The 19,637-nt window shown below is 27.5% G+C and overlaps 2 protein-coding genes across 3 annotated transcripts; one reads left to right on the top strand and one right to left on the bottom strand.

Annotated features, from left to right (window-relative positions):
• The first annotated feature begins 2,642 nt into the window (after nucleotides 1-2,642).
• LOC106790939 (apoptosis regulatory protein Siva-like) lies at nucleotides 2,643-3,760 on the top strand. Its single transcript, XM_014756218.1, has 4 exons — nucleotides 2,643-3,041; nucleotides 3,169-3,359; nucleotides 3,428-3,579; nucleotides 3,671-3,760. Exons 1-4 carry the CDS (start codon nucleotides 2,924-2,926, stop codon nucleotides 3,717-3,719), a joined length of 510 nt encoding a protein of 169 aa, XP_014611704.1. The 5' UTR covers nucleotides 2,643-2,923; the 3' UTR covers nucleotides 3,720-3,760.
• Nucleotides 3,761-4,786: 1,026 nt separating this feature from the next.
• LOC106790947 (copper-transporting ATPase 1) lies at nucleotides 4,787-19,461 on the bottom strand. Of its 2 annotated transcripts, none has more exons than XM_014756227.1 (15): nucleotides 19,324-19,461; nucleotides 18,417-18,498; nucleotides 18,245-18,299; nucleotides 11,349-11,749; nucleotides 10,990-11,264; nucleotides 10,669-10,890; nucleotides 10,287-10,516; nucleotides 9,999-10,188; nucleotides 9,680-9,913; nucleotides 8,730-9,600; nucleotides 8,065-8,651; nucleotides 7,799-8,002; nucleotides 7,519-7,739; nucleotides 7,262-7,426; nucleotides 4,787-5,648 (listed from the first exon to the last, which is right to left on the bottom strand). In XM_014756227.1, exons 2-15 carry the CDS (start codon nucleotides 18,490-18,492, stop codon nucleotides 5,516-5,518), a joined length of 3,864 nt encoding a protein of 1,287 aa, XP_014611713.1. In that variant the 5' UTR covers nucleotides 18,493-18,498; nucleotides 19,324-19,461; the 3' UTR covers nucleotides 4,787-5,515. The 2 variants fall into 2 exon arrangements, with proteins under 2 accessions (XP_014611713.1, XP_014611712.1); XM_014756226.1 differs by lacking the exon at nucleotides 19,324-19,461 and adding an exon at nucleotides 18,772-19,317.
• Between the last annotated feature and the right edge of the window lie 176 nt (nucleotides 19,462-19,637).

Here is a 19,637-nt window from a genome sequence, read left to right as displayed (position 1 = left end):
TGAGAAATAGAAAGAGAGATGGTGGAGGAGGAGAAGGTGGAAAAAGAAGGGGAAGGTGAAGATTGAGAAAAATAGTTTTAAAAATATATATATATATATATATTTTAATTTATCTTCTGTGTGTCAGATCAAAACTTTCCGTGTATCCTTCAAATATTCGAATCGTTTTAATGTCGATAATATGCAGAAAAAAACGTCCATGACAACTGACAATAACGACTGTAAGTGCAAGACACTTTCTTTTCTCTCTTTCTATTTCTCTCTTTCTCTTTTGCTTTTTATCTCTCATATTCTTTTTTATTTTCTCTCTCTTTCTCTCTCTCTATTTCTCTATCTCTCTCTCTCTCTTTCTCTGCAAAAGAAAAAAGACAATTTGTAATTTGTAACAATAAGGATCCTCATACGCGTTAAAAAATGTGGCGTGCACTGATTCCTAAATTTTTATGACACATGTTAATCAGAAACAATTTGCATCAATGCAAAAAAAAAAAAGAAAAATATACAATTCATATGTTTAGTATTAAATAACATGGTCAACAACAAACCGATAAATTTTTAAGCAAACGAAAATCTAATTAAACTTAATGATCTTTCATGAAATTTAAACGTCAATGCACGCATTGCCAATATATTTTGAAGCGCGTATTAGAAGCCATCATAACGCTTTGCACGATTTATCTGCTTCTCTGTGTATTTGTAAATACATAAATAGATATCTATATATATATGTATATATATATGAACGAAAAGAGAGAACATTGACTAAGGGAACGTTTTACAAAGCTTTTAAGTCGTTTAACATGGGGGACGAGGGAGAAAATAATGAAAAAAAATACATATACACTCGTACACACATCCAACATACACGTATTATATGATATATGTATTTTGTACTCACTCTGTGCACGAGAAAATACGAATCGCATAAGGCACGTACGTCATATAAATGTACAGAGTGTTTCATAAAGTTTGGATTATTGGCTATAACTTTGAAACAAATGTCAAATAAGACACATTTTTGTATGAACATATTTCATTGTAAGTGTTTCCCTGTTTATTCCTGAAATGAGTTCCACATACGATGAAACACACTGTATATGTAAATAGTTTTCCGATTGGATAGTAATAATTCACATCGATCGACAGGAATGAATGAATATCAAGCGTATTATTAAAAAATAAAAAATAAAAAAGATAATGGCGAAGTAAGTATTCAAAATTTGTCTTACGCGGGCTATGAGGTGCGCGTGCGCGGCAAATTCAAAAATTCGATTCCTTCGATCGTCTCTGCCTTGTACGAATCGCTCATCGACTTCTCATTTTCTTGTAGATTTTCCTCACCTAATCCTTTTCAATTGCGTAATTCGTTTTTACGCATGAACGAACAAGGTACCCATATGCAACATATTCAGTGCACTTGCAGTGATCTATTTTTTTACGATGAACAAACAACACATAACCCTTCAATCCGTGTTCCTCGAAGTAGAACAAATCGCCGTCTTTTTCTTAATAATTATAATAATAATAATAATAATAATAATAATAATAATAATAATAATAATAATAATAATAATAATAATAATAATAATAATAATAATAATTAATAAATAATAATAATAATAATAATCAAGCAACGGTGTACGCGTATTGTGATCCAATCGTCTCACGGTCTTGCTAATAAGTAAACAAAATTGAAATTAAGAATTAATAATTATATATTTCTTAGAGAATTATCATTCCCGAATAATTAAGAGGCGCATCATAGTGATTTTTTCGTATATGATGTCCGCTGTAATTAATCAGACATGCAACGGTTACCAAAGAGAGAGAAACGATTTATATATATGTATGTATAATATATTATATATTATATATACGTATGTATCGTTTGTTATAGGTTTATTTTTACGTATTCTATTGACTAATTTATAAATTAATGTTATTTCACACGTTTTACTTGTGGAACGAGCTGATAATTGCGGTGGAGCACACAGTTATCGCATTTTGCAATTAAAATACTAATGGTTGCCATGCTACGACTATAAATTATTATGTATTATTATAAAACGAGGTAAGAAAGAAGGAAAATAAACGAACAAACAAAAAACAAGAGAACGAAGCATAAGTAGAAAAAAAGATATGTATGTCGTTAATTTTCAAAAAGAAAAAAATACTAAACGAAAGAAAAATACGACGCGAATTAGAAGTAATGAAAAAAGAAAAGTGTAACATATTTGTTGATGGCCAATATCAAATATGTATAAAAGTAATAATAATAATGCAACATTACTAATAAACAAATATTACTAACTTCATTGCATTTTAATTCTTCATCAATTATATATTAATTGTATTGATACATTTTCATCTTAAAAAACAACATGATTTATTTTCTTTTATCAAAAAATAAAATAAATTGATAAAGTATTCCAAATTCGTCTTTCGCGCGTTACGAAGTCGCTCGTCTCCGCGCATGCGCGGCAAATTAAAAAATTCGAGTTTGATTTTTTTTTTATTTTTAAATATTAAAATTAAAAATTTCAGGAATATCGAAAAGAAATATGAATAATAAACAATTAAAAAAGTTTTGTGTACCAAAAATGAATAGTAATTATCGATAGATTGTATATCTTGTTATGACAATTTTATAATGCTAATTTGATAACGATAATTTGAACAGGTATATAAATATTTGTTTACAAATATCGAATACGTGATAAATATCAATAATGTAGGTTTAGTTCAAAGAATATTTGTTGAGTAATGTATTGGAATAATTTATTGGAATAATTTATTGGAGTGATTTAATGTTAAATAAATTTAATTGAATTCGCGTATCATTGAGAAATTGTGGTTATATTACTTTAATCGTCGAATTTAGGAATTTATATAATTTGAATGGTTCTTTATAAATTAAATAAAAATGACTAAACGAAGTTATCCTTACGAGGCCAATTTACTTCCTCAATTAAAAATACACGTAGGACAAAGACAAGTAGATACTGGAATTGATGAAGAAAGACGAATGAAAGAAGTTTATGGTAAAGAGGTTATGTTTCTTTGATTATTTTTTGAAAATATTATATTCAGTTATCCCAAAATATTTAATGAAATAACTTTTTTGGACAACCTAAAACACTTTATTTTTAATACATTTTATCATCCCAGATAAAACCTTGAATTTACTCAAAAAAGGCGCTAAAAAATATTTACAAAATATGAATAACGATCAAGTGGATTTAACTGAATTACCATCAGCATTGTTAACTTCTCATAAATTAATAAAGCTCCAACGTGCTTCCAAACAAATGGTTTTAAATAATAAATTACAATTAGAAAACAATGATAATGTTAAACTCGTACGTATTGAGTTCTCAAAATTGTTCATATTTGTCAGTTGGATTTAAAGAATGATATTATTTTTTAGGATAAAAACGTAGACGTTTGTAGATGTTTCCAAGTAATAGATCCAAGTTTATCGAATAAATGTTTTTACTGCGAAGAGTTATTATGTCCCTCTTGTTTAAATAATTGTATGAAATGCCATGACCTATTCTGCGATAATTGTTCTTTACCCAAGTAAGTAATTATAATTAAATATTCATCGAATGTTATAATTAAAGTATCAAAGATTTATCATTATTTTCTATTTTATTAACATTGTTTATAGATACGATATGGGATCAAGTATTGTGTGCATTGATTGTTTAATTGATTAATTGATCAAATATTGAATATTAATTTGCTATTACTTTTTATATTATTGCATGTATTATTTTATTATTATTTTTATTATTATTATTATTTTATTATTATTATTATTTATGTAATATATGTAATTGAATAAAAAATCTTTTTCCATATGAAAAATTATATAGTAATAAAGAATAAGCAATATTTTAAGAATAAATTATTAGCATGCATAACGATACATTGAAAAAAATCTGAAAACGGTCCATAACAGTTTATGTGCTTTTGAAGATAAGCCTCAGTGCTAGATTTATTCTCTAAAAGTTTTGAATAAATGAAATCATTCATATTTAGATTAAAAGTACATTTATTTAAAAAGAACAATCCATAACTGTTCTTGGAAAATATATTGTTACATTAATTTTTGCTTCAAATAATACAGACGCTCTTGTTAATCAGAACTTGTATTGCACAAATGTATAAATATGATGGATATTTCAAACATAATTCTAATTAGCTTCATAATGCAGTAAGTACAAAAACTCATGGTATCGCAAAACATCCATTTATGACTCAATTATATAAGAATAAAATTTAAAGTTAAATAAAAATATATATTTGTTGACAATAATTAGATTTATGATCTACAAAAAAATAATTAAGAGTAAATCTATCTAAATATAAGACAAGTTTGTATTAATATTCCAATATTAAATATCTTTTATTTGATAATTAACATCTTAGAAAGTATGCGGAAATAATTGCAATGCATTAATTAATAATGCAGGACAAATTTCATTTATTTTAATAATAATTACATACTTTCATGATATTGATATATACAATATAAAAATTTGATAGCAAATATGCACGTATGTTATAATTGATTTCTCATTTGGTACAATTACACATTGTATAAAATATTTCATATTAAGTGTATAACATAGACAAATCTTGTTTTCAAATTCAATATGTTTGTTACATGATGTAATATTAAATAACATGAAAATAAACGTTATAATAATATAATATATACATATATATTAACATGAAAAAATATATAATATATATTTTGATAATATTTTATTTCGTTCTCATTAAATTATTGTCTATTAAAACGTAAAAAAAGTTAAATAATTTTTATGATCAAATATTATATCTTTAACTTACACACATAGCTGTTTTGTTACATAAATTGTTTTAAATAAATTATTCATGTAATGCTATATGCTAAGTACAACTTGAAACTTTTGTAAGGGATATTTACAAAAGAATAACCTTTTAATAACTTGTAGATTAAATCAGGGTTTTCAAAGCATAAGTTGTAACTCCATACAGAGTCGTAGAAATTTGAACAAAACTAAAATATTCCTGGACTCACATCAATCGAAAATTAATTTAAAAGCAGTTTAGCAACACTACATACATAGAATGTATGTGCGCTTATGACAATGAAAAGAATATATAACAGAGTCTGTGTATATAAGGTCACAAAAATATTTGCTTTAGTAAAAAGAATTGCTGAGTAGTAAAAGTTAGATAATAATTTTAAAAATTTTGTAGGTAAATGATAAATGAATTTTTATATTAAGTTAACGACGTGCTTTTAATTTATTATTTTAATAATATATCAAATAATGAAACGCATAATGTGTGTAAAACTATCGTATAGAAACTTAAATGTCAAATTAATAGTACGATTAATTACGGGTACAAAACGACGATCGGTAATAATGTACATGGACAGATTAATTAAATGAAGATAAAATTAATAATAATACTAATAATAATAACAGTGACTTTTAAACTTACATCATCATAGTTTTTATAAAGGTGTTATATTTGTAAGATCCTTTTTGCTTTTTCGATAATCAAGAAAATCGATAGCTAAATCAGTATCATCCATATCTTCACCAAGTAGTCTGCCTTCAATTTCATTTCTTGTCCTTCCAAAAAGCCTGTGAATGAATGTATAAAGAACTGATATCTTTATAACTTCTTATTAATAGTTATGTTACAAAGCAGCTATTTCTTCGTTAGTTTTCTATTTAAGATTTCTTCAATAAACAGCTTACCGATGGTTTGTCATTCAAAGAAACTTTTTACAATTACATAATATAATTGTTACATAAAAGTCTTGATACAAAGCGTTTGTTATTTAATTTGCAACAGAATAAAATAGTACCATATTAATTTGGTAATTAAAATAAAAAAAGAAAATTGCAAGCAAAGTACATTTCTTTTGTAAATATTAGTCATTCGACTACATAATTCTCAGAAATAAAATGTGACAATAACACTTTATTCGCTAAAAAGAATATCAAAAGAACAACTTCTACTCGACACCTATAAGTACTGTTCGCAGTCGAAGCGTTAAATATACACCATATAACGGTAATTAAAATTAAATAATATATTAATGCAGACAAACAATAGATTCAAAAAAATCCAATTGCAATGGCATTCTATTAGCTGAAATTTTAGAAATAGTATGGATAACTCTTTTGTTATTTTGAATTGTTGGTTTACTAAAAGCATAATCACTACATAATGTTACGATCTATGTATTATTATATTTATCTACAAATACTACGCGCGCATAATTTGAATACAATGTATCATGCAATTTGAAATGAACACACTTATTAGCACATGCCTGGTAAATGGATTTTTTTAAATCCATTCTATTCTCTGTTTTCTTGTTATTTATTTTATAGACAATTTACAGAAAATAATAACTTAAAAAATAAATAACATATCAACTATCTGAATACAATGAATCATTTGATATATCTAGATTATATATATATATATATATATAAATCTTTTCTAATTATTGGAATTACATGAGAAATTAAATACATGCATATAACAAAACATTTAATCAAATATATATTTACAATATTTACAATAGACCAAGTGCAAAAAGACGAATACATGCATTATAAAAATGGATATAACTTTCTTCAAGTCATTAAATCATAGTATTTGCATATCAGCGAACAATCAGTCTTTTATCATAATTTTGATTATTGCAAAATATTATAATTAAAGTTATAATAATTTATCTTTATATATATTTTTAAATGAAAGAAACTTTGTTCATAATTCACAGCCTATATATATGTGTTGTTTTTCTTTTTTTTTAGAAACAGTAAATTAGATATAAAATATATAGAAAATATGTCTATTAAAAAAGAAATAAAAATAGTTTATTACTATACAATCTAGTGAAAGGTACAAGAGTGACAACATTGTTTATACCCTGCATTATTAATAAGTTGATTACAATTGACTACAACATTTATATTATACTACTAGTTAAATATTAATTCAACGTAGGCAAGTATAAAAAGTTAGTAAGAAGAATAAAAAGAAGATATGAGTATAATAATTAGATATTAGAACCAACAAAAAAAATTCATATGTTCGATTTGTTAGTAACTAAGTAACTTAAAAGCGATATTATTAAAAAAAGAAAATAATCCAACTTCACCAGAAATGTCTCTAAGCCGTTGGGTTATTACGATTTTGCAAGAAGTCTGAATAGGGTATACTCGTTCGATCATACCTTGAGAGAGATGATGTTGTTCTATTTAGTACAGGCATTACTGATTCATCCAATCCACGATGAATAGATATTGTATCGAGATCAATCATTCTGGCTGTCGAGTGTGCCTGCATTGCTGCTAAGTATTCTGGTGTTTCTAATGACACTTTTGTAGGTTTTTTGTATCTAAGATAGAACAAATAATAAGAGAAAATGTTATTTATTAAAATTTTAATATAATATTATAATTTATGTAAACTTCATTTTTATATACTTACAATTTTAATAATAAAGAGCTTCCGACCACAGACACTGAACTAAGTGCCATCGCCGCGGATGACATCCATGGTAATAAAAAGAAACCAAATGGACTGAATATACCGGCAGCTATTGGAATTCCCAAAAGATTATATATGCTAGCAAATAAAAAGTTAAGTCTTATCCTGCGTACGGTTCTTCGAGATAAGTCCAGACACGCGATTACATCCAAAAGGTCATTCTAAAAGAAATAAGAAATATTAAACATAAATCTTTTATAAATGTTTCTCTCCAACTTACCCTCATTAATACGACATCTGCTGCTTCCACAGCAACATCAGTTCCCGAAGAAATTGCAATTCCAATATCTGCTTGTGCAAGTGCCGGACTATCATTAACACCATCTCCTACCATCGCAACTCTAAAGCCTTGATCTTGCAATCGTTGAATTTTCGCAACTTTATGCGATGGTAAAACCTCAGCAAAAACTCGGGTAATACCAACCTAGAATAACATATCGTATTATAAATATATACAATTATGTTATTAATTGTTTACTTATTTACCTGTCTAGCAATTGAAGCCGCTGTCTTTCTGTTATCTCCCGTTAAAAGGATTACTTGTAAGCCCATTTTCTTCAACGTATAAATAGCAAGATGTGCTTCGGGTTTAACTGTATCAGCGACGCTGATCATAGCAACTAAAATATTATTCATAGCAACTAAGACAGCAGTGTGACCAAGATCCTCTTCGGCCATCATTTGTGCTTCAACTTCTTGAGGTATACTAATGGCATTTCTCCTCATCCATTCTCTATTACCAATACAAATCTCATATGTCTCGTTCGAGACTATTTGATCACTATTACCTTCAGGAGTTAATAATAATTGCAGATCTAAGTTTTGTTTCTCTTGTGTGGCAATAACAAAAGGTACAATATCTATTGGCACATTGTTCAGATTAAAAGTTCCAGAAGATACTTTCTTTGTTTGGTTCATATAATTGATTATTTTTTCAGATTTCAGAGCATCGGATATTACTGCATTAAAATGCGATACTTTACATTTTAGGCCACAGCCAGCAACCGTTTGAAAATTAGTACACTGTCCGGTAGATTCCGTACCCGTAGTTTCCTTCACGAAACGAACGATTGCTAAAAAACGATAACGTAAAATTATACACCATTAAAAATGTGAAATATTAATAGAATCGTTAATAGTTGGATTATTACCTGATGCAATCGGGTGTTCACTATTGATTTCAGCCGTACCGATTGTTACTAATAACTTTGTTATGGAACATATTTTTTCATCTACAAACAGAGCTATTTTAGTTACCATAGGTACACCGTGCGTCAATGTGCCAGTTTTATCAAATACAATGCATTTGACTTTATGCGCATTTTCTAAAGATTCAGCACCCTTTATCAAAATACCATTCAATGCGCCAACACCTGTTCCAACCATGACGGCTGTTGGCGTAGCTAAACCTAACGCGCAAGGACAAGCTATCGCCAGTACAGACAAAGCACTTCGAAAAGCATATTGGAATATAATCTCTTCTCTTTTCGTATACTCTTTATGCATCTGATCATTGTGCGTCAGAGGTAATTTATCTACGCTGATGTATCCTACTATTATCCACGTAATTAATGTTATAACTGAGACAACTATAACGAGAGGTATAAAATAACCAGCTATTTTATCAGCCAAATGTTGAATCGGCGCCTTATTCGTTTGTGCTTCTTCAACCAATCGAACGATTTGTGCTAAAGTAGTGTGCTCTCCCGTATGAGTTGCAGTAATTAATAACGGTCCATTTTGATTAATCGAACCACCGATAACCATAGATCCTTTCTTTTTTGGCACTGGCATACTTTCACCCGTTATCAAACTTTCGTCGCAGGTTGATTGACCTGATAAGATTCTACCATCGACAGGTACTTTAACACCTGGTACAACTTTTAATATATCACCACGTTGAACTAAATCAATATTTATTAAACGTTCCGACAATATTTCATTGTTTGGACCTAACGTTACCAGAACTGCATCAGTTGCTTTTAAAGAAAGTAACTTGGAAAGAGCTTCTGATGTTTTTCCCTATAAAAAATATAATCATTAATAAAATAATATAACGATTAATATAATAATCGACGAACGATGAATAAAATAAATTTACCTTAGCAACGTATTCGAGCCATCTGCCTAAACTAATGAACACTAACAGCATTGGAGGAGTATCAAAGAAAGTTTGAGGACTTTTATTTTCTTGCATTATCATAGCTGCTGTAAGTACGGCGATAGAATAAAGATAGGATATTGTTGTAGTCATGGAAATAAGAACATCCATGTTGGTAGTGCCATGCTTTAAAGCTTTATAAGCTTGAACATAAAAATGCCATCCACCAAAGAACTAAAAAAAATCAATTATTATTTTTTATTTAGAGTTACATTCATTTGCAAATATTTGATATAAAAAAATACGTGTTTTTTGTTACCTGAACTGGCGTAGAAAAAATGAAAAGTAATAAATTTTCCCAAGATAAACCAGGCAATATGCAACACATAGCTTCATGCGACTTATCATCCACATACATTATTAACATAAAATAAGTCATTATTAACATGCTGGGTACTCCAAAGATCAGAGATATTAGAAAAGCTGATCGCCACTTTTTTATTTCCTCTCTAAGTAAATTTTTAAAAAATTATGAAAAAATAATATTTCATGTCCTGTGAATATATATTTTAACAGGACAAAGATAAAAGTATAAAAGAATACTTACTTCTGATCTAAGTAATCTCTGTTCTCTTTATCTTTATTACTAAACAAAGTAGCTGTAAATCCTAATTTATTAATACTATCGACAATATCTCGAATACCCATGATCTCGGCATCGTATTTAAATTTTCCACGTTGTGTCGCTAATGCGACGGATGCCGAGTGTATACCAGGTAACTTTTTTACAGTCGATTCTATTTTATTAACGCAGGAAGCACATGTCATCCCTGAGATCTAAAATAATAATTTAATATAATTATTATTAATTATAAGTATTAATACATATACACACGTGTTACTTGAATTCAAAATCTAAGTTTGTTCATTAAAAATTATGATACCTAATGAACAAATCAGAATTCATAAATATAATAATAATAACTTACTTTTAATTCAACTTCTCCTTCGCCAGTTCCAGGTTCATCGATCACAGTTGCTTGAAATCCTAACTCAGTGATACTGGAAGCAATATCAACGGCTTTTATTTTATCCGGATCAAAGACTACTTCTGCTTTGGCAGCCATTAAAGCTACCAATATACTATGTACACCGTATATTTTTTTACAATGTTTCTCTATCGCAGAAACGCACGATGCACAAGTCATACCCTGTAACCAAACAATACGTATCATTTATTTAAAAAATTAGAATTTCATCTAGAACAAAATATGTACTTTTCAATAACTTTAATAGAATCAATCGCATACCGTTACATGTAGAAAACATTTGGTAGTACGTGCTATGGTATTAACATCTCCGCTTCCGTTTAATTTCATATTGATTTCCCCATTTGTTTTTTTACTTTCCATTGTCACGTTAACAAAATTATTTTCATTTTTGACGGAAGCATCGAAACCAGACTCTTCAATAAACGTTGCTATTTGTTCAGGAGTTATATCGTCCATGATGTAAGAAACTTTAGCTTCCTTTTTCTCTAGACTAACATCTACTTCCTTCACGCCTGGTTTATCTGACAAAGTACCTAAAAAAAAAGAAATCAATGATATAATGTTAAATTATTGGCATCATTTGATGCAATAACAAAAAAGAAAAAAGAAATAATTACTTTTGATGGATTTAACGCAGGACATACACGTCATACCACTGACATGTATAAAACAAGTTGTAACTACTGACTTCTTATCATTTTTATTCTTATCATTTTCGTCGGATACTAGGAAGGCAGTAAACCCCATATCCTCAATAGCTTCCACCAATTCCATTGGTATCATTTCTTCAGTCTTATATTCAACGTTAGCAAGTTTTTCATTTAAATCTACTTTAATATTTACAACACCCGAACGACTTCCAATGGTCCCCTCGATATTTTTAACACAACTTTGACATCTCATACCGTCTACGTGGATTTTAATCGAGGAGGTTTCAAAGGATAATCCCGTTTCCTTCGAGCGTGGCACTCGTACCAAATTTGTGGTTCCTTCGTAAACGATATCATCATCATCGTCCCTGAACAAAAAATAAGAGATAAAACAGATTATTTTTTTGTTTTAATTCATTTCATTTTATTTATTTTATTTATTTAGATTTTTGTCAATCAATGTTTTTCTTTTCCAAAATAATTGTATAAAAAAGTTATTTCGATTAAATCGAAATGAAATTCTTGTTATCGTACACTTCGTTTTCAATAATAATGCATCGGAATGATTTAATTTCAAGATCGTTAATAATAATCGTATATTTAATATTTCACGCAAGAAAAAAAAAACAATTCAACATTTACACAAAATATAATTAAATATTTGTTAATATTTCATTCGATAGACTTTTCGAATGTGACGCGTCATTTTTGATCTAAAAAAAAGAAAGTTTGCTTATAATCTTGCTCCCTTTCAAAGTGATTTATAACAAAACAATAAAAAAAGGAAAAAGAAATAAAAACATTTGGTACTCGACGTAATCAATATAGAGACTGATAAAATTTAATTAATTGTAAGATCGGAATTTCCTCGTTTGAAATTTTTGTCTTTTCAAGCAATTTATATTACGTTGTTAGCGGTTTAATCTAAAATTCTTGATGAATCCAATGATGGTGATCATTGTTCTCTTAGTATGTGCAATAAGTACAGTTATCAGTATTTGTTTATCGAGGATTTATTAAAAGAGGAAAGAAGTATGGAAGAAGAAGAAAAATATTGATCGTTTTATCTTTCCGGTTAGAAAAGATAACTGACTATGAAAAAAAGGAAGAATTCTAATCGAAAGATCATATAAGGAGACAATGTATGAAAGAGCGCGGGGAAGAGGGGCGGGTTGGTGGTTGGTGATTAAGAAGAAAAGAAACAAAATTTCACAACCCTTACCAAAAATGATCAATAGCGTCATAATTTTGATGCCCAAGGAGAGGCTTTTTATCCATATCTTTTGTCATTACGACAATTTTCGAAATCCTTACCTCAAGATTCTTTTAACGCGTTTATTTAAAAAAATATATATATATATATAAATATGTATATATATTTTGTTTCTAATTTACTAAATTGTTTAAAGAAAAAAAGGAAAAACTATCGTAAAGTATGAATAATTTTCGAATAGGAAACAAAGTTCTCCCCGGTATATTTCGTCTAACTGTTATTTACTCGGTGATTCTTATCAGTTGTTCTTATCCAGTATCGTTAGAATCACGATAACATTGTATGAACGGAGTTTTAACAATTATGTATTGATATCATTTTAAAGATACCCCAGAACGCGAAAAATGAGAACATATTTTATATTATATTTTTATTTGACACAAAAATTGTTCCCAAGTAATATAGCGAATTATACGTTGAAACATACCAAGTGAGTATATTTAAATTGAAACAATGAATTTTATATATAGGTAATTAGCATTCAAACGAGTTTTAACAAAAATTAAAATCTATTATCTTTATCGGTTGTAATTTCAATCGAACGAGGATATAAGAAACGATCTAGAAAATACGTAATTGTTTTCAATTTTCGATAACGCGTTTTTTATCTACGTTTTTATTTTTTTATTATTCTTTAACTTTCTTCAATTAATTCATACAAATTTATTGAAATAAAATCGATCGATATTTCCCCCTCTTCGAAGAAGAAGAAAACGACGACGTAGAGTAATATATAAATTTAATCGATGAAAATTTATTCTCCTTATTCACGTTGTTCGAACGTTTCACTTTTAATTTTAACGAAAAAAAAAAAGAAAAAGAAAAAAAAAATCATAGACATAAGAATTACGTAGAATATAACAAAGAACACGATTTAGGAAATATTTCGGATTCGGAATTCGAATATTGTTCGCAGATCTTAACCGCTTCTCGTGTATTATTATTTTTCTGTCTTTTTTTTTTTTTTCCTTACAACGAGTGGGGTAAGGTAACCCACAAAAACAGCCGTATACTCGACTCGAATTGATATCACCGTACTACTGATAACTCGAGCTTTAATCGGATATCGACGTGCCTCATTTGTGCACGCGGTCTCTACTTTTGCTCACGGCACTTTTCTTCTCTTCGATCAAAGTATAAGAACTTAAAAGTATCGTTTAACTAGTTTTAGATCATTTCAAACTTTCATCAGATTCAGTATATCGCGATTTAATTTGATTTTTTTTTTCTTGGTAATTATCAATATTTTTAGAAAAGATCTTTTTTATATATATATTTATTTTTAATATATTCTTGTATATATATTAGAGTTTTTATATTATTTTTTTATAATATATATTATTTATGTATATAAATATAATTATAAAACGATGTAAAAAAAAAGTAAGTAATATTTTTAGAGTTTTTCGTTGAATCTAAATTTGATTTTATTTTTTCATTTAAATTATATTAATATATTCGATAGGGGAGAGATTTTTCATTAAGATTTAATTTTTATATTTATGTACGTTCTAGTAAATTATTGATAAGCAATGTATTTGTATCGATAATTATAATATGATATAAATTAGATAATATACATATTATACTAACCCAAGTAATTTCACATTTTCAACGCGTTTCGGCGATCCCATTTTCGAAAATTTATGAAAAGCTACTGATTTTGTTCGGTACACTAATGATTCGGCAAATTTTTTAATCGCACTCATATCATTTTTCTTTTTTACTATCGATATAGAAAGAAAGAAATAAAGAGAGAAAGATAGAAAGAGAAAGAAATACAATAATATTTTCTATAATTGATTTGTTCTTATAGTCAACAAATTATTTTCTAATTAAATATAACTTGTCTTGACAATAACTGACAATATTTTAATAAATTTTTTTTTTAAATTATACAGAAAATTCGAAAAATTAATTATAGTTTTTACACTAAGTCAGTATCACAAAAGTTTCGTTTCTGTTATCAAGTTAATTGTCAGTCATTCGAATCATTTTTGATAATCAAATTTTTGATTGATATTATCATTTAGTTTCTCCAATTAGAGAAAACAAATTCCATTAAAGAAAACCACACACGAGAGAGAGAGAGAGAGTTCACTTTTATCGTCTTAACTTTCCAACGTTAAAATTCCTTGAAAGATTTCCAAAAGATTAATAATACTGATTAATAATCGACGAGATGTCATTGACATTTCATTTTCTTTTCGAAACATTTATCGAATCGGTAATCGAATAATTGCAATAATTTTCTTGTCTTATTTTAGTCTTCTGATTAAATAATTTTTGTAGATTCTTGAAAACGAAAATGATTATTACGAACAGACGTAATCTTAAGTATAAAACGAAGAATTTAAATTAATATAATCGATGAGATGACGTCAATTTATGCATCAGTTCTTATGCAGTTATCAAACCGGTAATTTATTATACCGGTTTTTTTTTTGTTCTTTACACATTTTCCTTTTATTTTTTTATTTTTTAAATTAACAAACAGATATACAAAGTTTTCCCGAAGTAACTATGACGAAGAACTTGTAATATGCTATCTCAAATTAAGGATCGAGTATAATTTATAATATGACATCAATTTTTACGACATTTTTTGTTTTGTCCCAATAATAAGATTATTTATTGAACACCAAAGTAGCCTCTCTTTCTTCGCGTTTTTTTTTTCTTTTAAATATTGAATATCTTCTACCACATGTTTCTTCAAAATGTTTTCTTTACTTTCTTTTCTTTTCTTTTTTTTTGTTTTATAAACACAAACGTAAACTTAAGGCACCAACGAAGGAATAATAAATGGATAATAAATACTCGCGATAAAATGGTCGATAGATTTTTTCCACGATTCTCAGGAAAGAATTGTTGCTTTGTTTCGTGAAAAAAGAAAAAAAAAATAAATAAATAAAAGTTGCTATTTTTAACGTGAACGTAGAAGAGAAAATAAACGGTATTTGTTTGTCGATCGAGAACGGATATGAAAATGAGAATGATCTTTAATATAACTTCGGTTTAACGGTTTACATGAGAAAGATAGTGAAAGGCGTGTTCCAGTTCCAATTACAGGACATGTCCTTTCTAATCCAGATATTTTCTTTTTTCTTCTATACATATTTTTATTTTTCTTTTCTTTTTCGACATTTTTAAAAGTATTATCCAGATATTTGTTCTTTCCTTTTTTTCTCCCTTTCATTTTGCACATTTTTATTTTTTTGTCTTTATTTTATTTTATTTTATTTTATTTTATATGAATGAAATAAAAATAAAGAATTTCACGTTCTCCAAATTCTTCTTTTAAATCTTAAAACATACATTTTAGTTAAAAACAAAAAAAAGATCATTTGAAAAGTTCCAGTATAATTTTGTGTCTATGACTTAATGATTATTTGAAATCGAGTATGAAGCGATTCCATTTATCGATGAAATTAATAATTACGTACACACACATCAACAAAAGCATATTATATATTAACAGAATCACGAAAGTGTATTATTTATCTGTTTCATGCATTTGTCATGACAATTCAATGCAGCACATGATGCATTACTGAGAAATAGGTTTATTACTTTTAAACGAAGCACATTGTTGATGATTTAAAAGCATTTCACGTGTAAGCAAAACACGTGTACGCAAGAGAATTTTTTATCAGGGAATCACGATGACTGAAATGGAAAATTTTACTTATAATTAGAACACGGTGTTTTTAGATAATCTATGTGAACGAAAATTCACATTAGAACGTAATTTAAGAAAAAAGCAATCGAAGGTCTTCTTAGAACAATTATTTATGATCTATGATCTATGATCTATAATTTCTCTCTCTTTCTCTTTTTGTTTCTTTCCTTTCGTTGCATTCATTGCATTGATTCATTCATTGCATTGATTCATTCATTGCATTGATTCATTCATTGCAATGTGACATTATTGTTCGAAAAGTATTGAGAATATTATGAAATTATTTGTAAAAAAGGAAATAACTTTGGCTTATTATGATTATTTTTTGAATTAAACGAAAGTTACTATTTTGTCTATTAGAAACTTTGATTTATTATTTTATCCGGAGCATCGAACATTACAAACTTTTTAAGCAAAAGAAAAATAATATTTTTCCAGTTTTAATGTGCACATTTTGAATATATTATAATACTATATAGAGTCAAAAAACATAAATTGTTATTTTTGTTTAGTTATCAAAACTTAGACAGCGTAATTATAAAAACAATGATAACATGTGGATATTTCGAATATTGTTACTAACATTTATATCAGTTGTCAAGATAGTAACGAATTAATAAATGATGACCAAGTGTTCGCGTTTTAAAATAACATTTAATTATTAAACAAAATTAAGATTATTAATTATTAAACAATATTTTACAAAAAATTTGAATCAATTAAATTGATCACAACTATTTAACTTGATAAACGCAATTGCTTTATTCAATTAGAATGATCAAGTAATGTGTTGCAAAAATTTCGCACACGTATTTTTAAATAAAAATAAATATCAACAGATAATTATAAAATGTATCTTTGTATTTTTTAAATGATCAATTAATTATAATTATCGTTAGATCGATGTTTCTCACCTAAATGATTGAATATTTTGAAGTCGACTGTATTGCCACATCATTATTATTCAATTCAAGAATCGTCCTAAAAGTTTCACTTCTTACGTAAAACTAATTTTAAAATCGACTCTATCTAATCAACGAGATAACGCGCGAATTTTTAAACCATATCACAAATTATTACTTTATTTTCTCTTCTTTTGATTTGGTTTATATTGTTAATAATTTTTAAAAGTTGGTCCCATAAATAAATACGAGTGTTTATCTCTAAACGTAAACGTTAAATAACAAACAGTTTTTATTTTCTTTGAAGTTTGTATGTAAACTTTTTGATAAGAGCTCGAACAAGGTCTCAAAGCTAGTGTAATCTAAAATTCAAGTTAAAGGAAATAAGGAAGAATACTTACTAATATGTTTGCATAAATAACGAAGTTATAATGAAACTTGAACGTTAAGAGTGAATAGCACTGTTGTTTAAAAGTATGTTCTTTGAAAGTAAGATATTTATGAGGAATACGATCGATGGGGTATTCAGTTTTCCATTATTAACTTCTTTGTTTCTGATAAAGAAATTATCATTGTCTTTATACAAAATATTTTGTCTAATCCAATCGATGAATTTATGATATGGTTTAAGCTTCGATTGATTTCACAATGCACCATTATCACTAGAAACAAGATCAACACGGAGTAAAGAAGACATTAAATGAATCATTCGTGACTGTTCGATAAAGGAAAATAATTAATTCATTTCTACAATAGTTTCAATGTTCGTTTGCGAAATAAAAATATAGTCTATATTTTCTGGTGTAGGCTTTGTATACGACTGACAATAAACGCGAACCATTTTACATTATAATGAAAGTTAAACTGTTAAAATATATTCCTTTAAATGTAAATAAGTTATGCAATTGTATGAATGTAACGATAACAGTTATGACAGTACGTACAAGAATAGTTTTTAGTTCTTATTTGAAATAAGTAAAATGTTATAATCGAACAGAAAAATACTTACCGCTTATTTAACGGTTGAAGTTCTGACTTGGTTATTGATAATTCATCGCCTTGTCCTGCAAACATATTTTATTTCTTAGAATGATCAACAATAAAAGTTTTACATGTATATTCTTATTTTAAACAGCGAGAAATGAATAATATTATTATTCTCTTATTAATTATGTGCATACCTGAAATATATTTCTCAGTTTTTGTATTCTGAACAGTTCCGGTGTTATCAAACTCTACTATGTTTATTACCTCCATTCTCTTCTACAAAATGATCAAAACAAATAGAATATTAACTTTTAACACAAATGCATACGATTCTTTTCTTTTCCTCGCTAACCATTCAAAGTTAAATCACACTTGTTGGCATTCAGTTGGAACAATAAAACTACATTGACCAAAGATGTGAACAAAGCATAGAAGCATATTGTAATCATTTTTAGATAAACGAAGAAAAAGATCTCATCAAATAAAAATAACTATTCTCACTTTTTACTAAATAAAAAAAAAAGTCCCAAACAATATAATAATACACACCGTTCACCATATGGATTTCTTCAAAGTCTCTCATGAAATTGCTCAACAAATATTTAGATTCAATTTTTGAAATTGGATTCACACGCGTTTGTTGTATTAGTGATGAAAGCATAACTTTTTGAAAAAATGACAATAAAACATACTTTTTACTTAAAAAATAAAAATAAGGTCTCTTTCAACGAAGACTAGAGATGGATCTTAAAATTTATTTGTTGAATTTAATTTGCAACGTCTACAATGACACGAATCGAGATGAAACAACAAAAATGTATTATTGTAAGTAAAAATTAGTGGAAAAAGGAATGAAAATTCCTGCAAATCTAGCGTATTGAAAGATCAAGAAAATAATTGAATGAACTGTCAAATGATACATGTGTTTAAAACTGTCTCCTTCCGATCTTTCGATTAAAGTTCATTTTAATAAGTGACACACAGTGTAACACGGTATAGACATTTGGATCGTCGCTAACACACCACTAGGAGATTCTGTATAATATATCGGGTGATACTACGAAAATATGATCAATCATTCGAACTGCACTTAAATCGTACCTAAGAATCCAATCTGTTTTTCAATCAGTGTTGGTATTAGTCATGTATATATATAAATATACATAGGGTGTCTCAAACATCATTTCTCACTGAACAAAAAAATTAGAATTTTTTGTTTATTTCTAATTAATCTATAAATACATATTGGAAGAACTTAATTTAAAGAATATTTTAACTTCAGTTTGATATCAAGGTTATATTTATTATAGAAACGTTCGACATTTTATTTGAACTGGTTCTTGTAACTCGATTGTAGAATCAACTAAAGAATCGATTTAAAAGATCGATCTCTTAACCTAAAAAATCGATCTTTT

This window comes from Polistes canadensis, unplaced genomic scaffold, assembly GCF_001313835.1.
Source record: "Polistes canadensis isolate GaletaPanama2010 unplaced genomic scaffold, ASM131383v1 scaffold_272, whole genome shotgun sequence".
Lineage (NCBI taxonomy): Eukaryota > Metazoa > Arthropoda > Insecta > Hymenoptera > Vespidae > Polistes > Polistes canadensis.
The sequence above is the reverse complement of the archived record's forward strand: the minus strand, read 5'-3'. Positions and strand labels throughout refer to the sequence as shown.